This window comes from Anomalospiza imberbis, chromosome 1, assembly GCF_031753505.1.
Source record: "Anomalospiza imberbis isolate Cuckoo-Finch-1a 21T00152 chromosome 1, ASM3175350v1, whole genome shotgun sequence".
In the NCBI taxonomy this organism is placed as follows: domain Eukaryota; kingdom Metazoa; phylum Chordata; class Aves; order Passeriformes; family Viduidae; genus Anomalospiza; species Anomalospiza imberbis.
The window spans coordinates 63,835,852-63,842,228 of record NC_089681.1 but is presented as its reverse complement, the minus strand read 5'-3'; the positions used below and the strand labels follow the sequence as shown (position 1 = coordinate 63,842,228).

The following is a 6,377-nucleotide window of genomic DNA, read 5'->3' as shown; positions in this document are numbered from 1 at the left end:
TGAATGTTTCCCTAACCATACCCAAGCTGTCACGATCCGCTTGTTGCAGGGTGTCGTGATGGCTCTTTTCACCAATCCCAAAAGTGCAAAAAGGCAAACAACAAGGGACTATCAGTTAATCACAACAAATGCACCTTTATTAAGGGCCAAAACAGTAAATGCGATAGTGGGGATCTGAAAGAAGGTCAAAGAATAGAGAGAGAGAGAGAGAGAGAGAGGGAGAAGAGGGGGATGGGAATAGCTACAAGCACAGGCGAGATCCTCAGTGGTCCGGACGATGGGGATCCACCTTGTCATGTCGGGGAAGTCTTCAAAGTTCTGGTCAACTCAGGGGTCCAGTTATAGGCCACAGAGGAAAGAGGGGGGAGCATGCAGGACAATGAGAGGCCCTTGTGATTGCTGCGGGGGAACAGGCGAGTCCACCGAAACCACCAAAGCGAGGCGAACACAATGGAGAATAAGTCCATTGGAATTACTGAAGGGAAACAGGTCATGTCGTTAGTGGTCAGGCCACCGTTTTGCCCCCTGCCTGTAGTAGGGGTCTCAGTCTCAGTCCTTGGGAGGAGGGTCCTCAATCTTTGTCTGTCACGGTGGCAATGAGGCAGATGAGGGGTCTTCAGTGAAGGACCACGGGAGTCACCCCAAAAGTTCATTTGGCGTAAGAACGGAGATTTGTAGCAGGTCGCGCGTCAGGCTGTCCCGTACTGGGTCCATGCCAGGTCCTTGCCAAGTCCTTGCCAAGTCTTCGCCAGGCCTTGTTCAGAACAGCTAACGTAACGGTACGGCAGCTGCACCTGCACTGCTGCTCTCTGCAATCCGGAACTGCAGTGGGGGAAGGGGCTTCTCCTCGTGGCAATCGGTAGGCAAATGTGGGGGCTTCAGTTGGCCTCTTGCACAAGCCCATCAAGGAGTGGCTCACTTTCAAGAGTAAGCAGTGGGGAAACACCTGAGGTTGGAGTCTAAAGGCAAGAACAAGAGTCCTTTTTAATTAGCCACATCATTTAAGTGACTTTTCACTTAATACATGGTAAGACAGAAATCAAGGTATTTAGCATAAGACTACTTTCCTGCCAGTCGAAAAGCCAAGAGCTAATATGGTTTTCTCACAGACCTGCAAATCTCAAGGACCCTGTACTGACCGATCTCACCTTCACTTCCGGCAGCGAGCGGATGACTAGAAAGAAAAGATGACACTACGTGCTGCTGTTGGAGGCCCCAGTTGAGGCCCGACGCCGCTGGCGGGAGCGGCTGCTCCTGTGGGACATCCCTGACGGTGTCCCCCTGTGCCTGGGCCTCTCAGCCCTTGCTGCTGTCCTCCTGCTCCTGTCCTGGCGACTCCTGGACCGGACAGGTTGATTCGAGGCCCGGCGCTGCAGGTGGGAGCGGCTGCATCTGGGGGATGTCCCTGAGGAAGTCTCCCTTTGCCTGGGCCTCTCAGTCCTTGGTCTTGTCCTGCTGCTCCTGTCACGGCGACTCCTGGAGCGGCCAGGTGGACTCTGGGCCTGACCTTGCTGGTGGGAGCGGCTGCATCTGGGGGATGTCCCTGACGAAGTCTCCCTTTGCCTGGGCCTCTCAGCGCTTGATGTTGTCCTGTGGCTCCTGTCCCGGCGACTCCTGGGCCGGGCAGGTGGACTTAGGGCCTGACCTTGCTGGCGGGTGCGGCTGCGTCTGGGGGATGCCTGTGACGATGTCTGCCTTCGCCTGGGCCTCTCAGTCCTTGTGGTTGTCCTGCTGCTCCTGTCACGGCGACTCCTGGAGCAGACAGGTGGACTTAGGGCCTGACCTTGCTGGCGGGTGCGGCTGTGTCTGGGGGATGCCCGTGAAGGTGTCTCCCTTCGCCTGGGCCTCTCAGTCTTTGTCATTGTCCTGTTGCTTCTGTCACGGCGACTCCTCGATCGGACGGGTCCATCTGGGGCCCGACCTTGCTGGCGAGAGCGGGTTCGGCCTCGGCCGGGCCCTGCACGTCTGGAATGGACCCTGTCCTCAGAGTCAGGGGAGCTGCTGTACGTTGAACTTGATGTGCTGAGGCTGCTGGTGTCCAGTGAGGAAGACGGCAGAGACTGCTGCCATGCTGTGTGTCGGTGGCTTCTGCGGCCGCTGGTCTCTGCAGATGAAGACCGGGGATCCAGCCCCGATGGCACCGGGGTGCGGGAGCTGGGGCTGATGGCCTCAGATTCTGAGGAGCCATGAGCAGGCTCCAGTCCTGACCGTCTTCTCCTGCTGGGGCCCCTGAGCTCTGACTCATCCCTGAAAGCTGTAAGGCCAAGCAGGAATGTCAAAGACCACCCAGGCCCGAGGCAAGCCAGGCCAGAGCAGAACCCCCAGCCCTTCAGGAGCAGAGGGGCTCTGCCAAGCCCAGCCTGGGCACTGTCCCCAGCCCAGGGGCACCGGCTGCTTTGCCTCATACCCGTTCCGAGACCAGCACAGCTGTCACACTCCCAGCTCTGTATGCGGTTTCTCAGGCCAGAGCAGAGCCTGTGGGTGCCCTCGGCAGCGCAGGAGGAGCACAGCAGCAGTTCCCAGGGCCTGGGGAGGCAAACGGGCTCATGGACAACGTGTCCACAGCACAGGATTGTCCAGACAAGTTCTTCTGTTTCTTTCCCCTTTGAGCCCTTGAAGTGACACATGTACCCTGCAGAGCCTCAGGTGCAGCTCCCCAACTTACCCCTCTTCCTCTGCCTCCTCCCTGCCTCCCGGGTAAAGGCAATCCCTGGCATTGCACCTGCTGTGCCTCTCTTCTAGATCCGCGAAGGCATCGTTGTCCTCCCACGTTGGCTCTCTGATGGAGAAAGGAAAAGCTGATGAGTTTCTGATGTCCTGCCCTCATGGAGGTACAGGTTGTCCCCGCTCTTTCTCCAGCGCTTTTCCAAGTCCCGCGTGAAGCTGAAGCCCAGACTCACGGGACAGGGCAGGGCCAGGACTGCTGGGGCAGGGCCTGGAAAAACACAGCACTTGCACCTCCTGTCCTCTGAGCCAGGCAGAAGGACACCAACCTGAAGGGAATTCGGATCCCCATGATGAACATTTGTGCAAGAAATTCTCTAATGTCCCTGCACAGGGGGCAGTGGAGGCATAAAAGACCAGCGCGCATGGCCTGTCCCTGCAGGGCAAACAGAAGCAGGGTGAGCAAGGCCCTGGTGCTGCTGAGCACCTGCTGTGCCCCGGGGCTGAGGGGGATGGCTCCTACCTGGATGCAGTCCCTGTGGAACCAGGCCCTTTTGCACGCTGGGCACACCAGGGTTCTGAAGGTCTTTCTATCCTCCACAGGCTCCATGCAGATGGGGCAATCGGTGCCCGGCTCTGCAGTTGCCTCCACGTCCTGCTCTGGACGGTGCTCAGGGCAGTAGGTGCTGAGGGAAAATGGGTGGGCAAAGTGAGAAATGTTGGATCTTCTCCCAGGGGCGACCAGGAGTGGGGAGGAGGGGCACCTGTACTCTGGAATATACTGTGTGACGCAGCCACCCTCCTTGGCACAGGGCAGGTGGAACCATCTGCCACAGTCCTCCTTGCAACACATGATGGTTGCCCCGCTCTGGCCACAGACGCAGCAGCGCTGGAAAGAGCCAAGCAGCCCCATCAGCAGCAGCCTCGGGGCCTCCCCTGGCAGCCCCACGGCTCCGGGCAGGGCCTAGCATGTGGCCACTGCTGGGTCTCAGCCCACAGAGCCGACTGGTGGAGGAGACTCCGCTGCCAGAGCCTCTGTGCAGCTGCTGGGAGCCAGACTTTGTCCCACAGGCGGCCGGAAGGGCAGGCCTTTCATTCCAAGTGTCTGGGCTCAGCTCTGGCAAACCTCGCCTGGCACAAATCTCCCTGCTCTTGTCAGGCTCTCACCTTTTGTGCCGCCCGCCAGACTGCAATTTGGATATCTCTAGGAAGAAATCCCATGAGTCCAACACGCTCGTTCTTCTGACGAGAAAGTAGAGTGGCAAAGAACTGCAGCAAAGGGGATGAGCAGATGAGGAGAGAGAGGCAGGAATTGCCCATTGCAATGGTGGAGGGAGCACCCAGAGCCACTCACCAGACAGAACACGTGGGCACAGAGCCCATACTTCTCCAGTTTGTCACCGCACATGTCCGGGTCAGCCTCTGCACGGCGACACAGCATGCAGGCTGCAGGGGACAAAGAGAATGGCAGCGGGCACGAGCACCTCTGCGGGGCGCTTTGGCTGCAGCAGCATCGGCCCCAGGGGCTGCTCTCTCCCTGCCTGCCTGCCTTCCTGCCTGGCTGATGGGCAGGGCTGGAGGCCTTGGAGAGCAGGGGCCATTGCGGGCACGGGTGTCCCAAGAGCTGCCCCCTGGCCCAGCTGGGCCCCACCTGGGGAGGAAGGAGGCTCCCAGCCACGGCATGGCTGAGCGGCTCCTGCCTGCCCCCTGCCTCTGCTCTGGGCCCTGCGCCGCCTGCCACAAGCGTTCCTGGGCCAGACTGTGGGAGGTTGGCATTGCCCTCACCTGGCTCCCTGGCTCCAGGGCCCTCCTGCTTGCTGTAAGACATGGCGGCTCTCAGTGCTGTGTCCCTGTCCAGAAAGGCCACAGTCTCCTCCAGGTGCTGGTCCTCTCTCTCTGTGGGAGAAAGAGGAGTGTGGGGAGTTTGCCGAACAGGCCCAGAGCCACGAGGGCACTGCTCCCTGCTCAGCCCTGCGTGAGCCCTGCTCCTGTCCGCCTTCTGCTCCCGTCGTCGCCTGGAGGAAGACCGCAGTCTGCTCTGGTTGTTCCTCTGCTGATTCTGGGAAGGGAGAGGCAGGTGAGCCTGCAGCACAGGCCCAGATCCCGAGGTGTGGGGTGCCTCTGGTCCCTGGGCAGCAGCGATCCTGCCCTGCCTTCTCCTCCCGTTGTCAGGTCGCACTGACACACGGCCTGAGCCCAGCCTTGCCTTTTGAGGCCTTGGTCGCACGGGTCACAATGGCCAGGCTGACATCAGCATCGTGCAGCCAAAATTGGACGGCAATGGCCTCGGGTCCCTGGCAACCACTTGAGGCGGCCCCCTTGGGAACCCAGGTTCTGAGATGGGTGCGAAGGTTTGGTCAGGCGGGAGCCAGGCAGGGACTCCTGCAGCAAGTGCAGGGTCAAATGCCAGGCCCCAAGGCAACCATCGGGCACTGCTCTGCTGCTGCTCCTGGTGCTGCTCCTGAAAATTTCACGCAGACACAGAGCTACCTGCTCTGCTACAACCCTGTTCAGCACTGGACAGCAGGGCACAGTAAAATGTTGTCTTGGGTGTTATGGACAAACAAACAAACAAACAACCAAAAAATTAACCTTTGAGGAACCTAGTTAAAAATGGTTGAATGTTGATACAAAGGTAAATGTTGTTAATACACGTTAAATGTTGTTAATTCAAGTAACAAATTGTGATTAGTTGTATTAAAACCCAGCACTGTTGTTGATGTACAGAGGGGGAGTGGAACCGGGGAGGAGATGGGGTACCAATCTTTGTGGAGGGGCAGAGAAACTTTCAGGAGTATTGCATCATAGAACACAACCACAACTTAAATCAAGATTGGTGGAGAGACCAAGCAATGGGAGGAGAGAATTCCACAATGATTGGCCAAGACTGCAGCAACTGATAAGGCAATGGGCAAGGGAGAAATAGACCTATCACAGCACGGATCCTGAGCGCCCCAAGCAGGAGGCGAGAGAGAGACTTTAAAAGGCCTGGGGTGCCTAACTCCCGGGTCTTTCCTCGGAGCGGGTTTCCCTGGAAACACCCCTAGGTTACAAGTACTAAGTTGTTGAAACAGTCTCCGGACTAGCCAGAGGCTTTGCTTCCAGTTGTTCCTTTGGTAATAAACAGGCTTACTTTTTTTAATTAAATTGACTCCTTTTGGTTACTTTCAAGTTTCTTTCTAAGCATGTTCCCAACATTGGGTATATGATCAAATTATTCAAAGTCCTGCAAAGAATCACATTAAAAGCACACACAGAAATTAAAAATAAAAATAAAAATAAAAATAAAAATAAAAATTAAAATTAAAATTAAAAAAAAAACCAACCAACCAACCAAACAAACAAAACCAAAAACAAATCCTGCGACAAATATTGAATTGACAAAAAAAGCATATTCCTCTTCAGAAACACAGGCTAACACTTTGGGCCAATGCTTTTTCCTATTAGCTCTTTGAAAGGATTTCAAAAGTAACATTGGCAACTTCTTCAAGGAACAAAGAGGAAATGCTTCTGACCTCTAAAAGTAGATTTCTTCATTTGCTTTCGCTTTCCTTTTGGAATCCTTACGCTTTGCCTGGCATTCCAGGAAATCATGAAAATCCAACGTAATATAGAGGGAGTTTCTGAATTCAGTGTTTTTCTCAAAGACTTTCTTTACATACGTACAAGAAACTGCTCCTGTAACATAAAGAGATGCAGTGGTTTCCCTGACT

At 55.8% G+C, this 6,377-nt stretch overlaps 1 protein-coding gene across 1 annotated transcript; it reads right to left on the bottom strand.

The window, feature by feature from the left end:
* Nucleotides 1-689: 689 nt before the first annotated feature.
* On the bottom strand, nt 690-5,851 carry LOC137470575 (histone-lysine N-methyltransferase 2C-like). The gene is made up of 8 exons (XM_068184124.1): nt 5,830-5,851; nt 4,450-4,560; nt 4,019-4,110; nt 2,994-3,553; nt 2,666-2,779; nt 1,784-2,526; nt 1,149-1,174; nt 690-809 (listed from the first exon to the last, which is right to left on the bottom strand). The coding sequence occupies exons 1-8, from the start codon at nt 5,849-5,851 to the stop codon at nt 690-692; spliced, it is 1,788 nt and encodes a 595-aa protein (XP_068040225.1).
* Nucleotides 5,852-6,377: the final 526 nt, after the last annotated feature.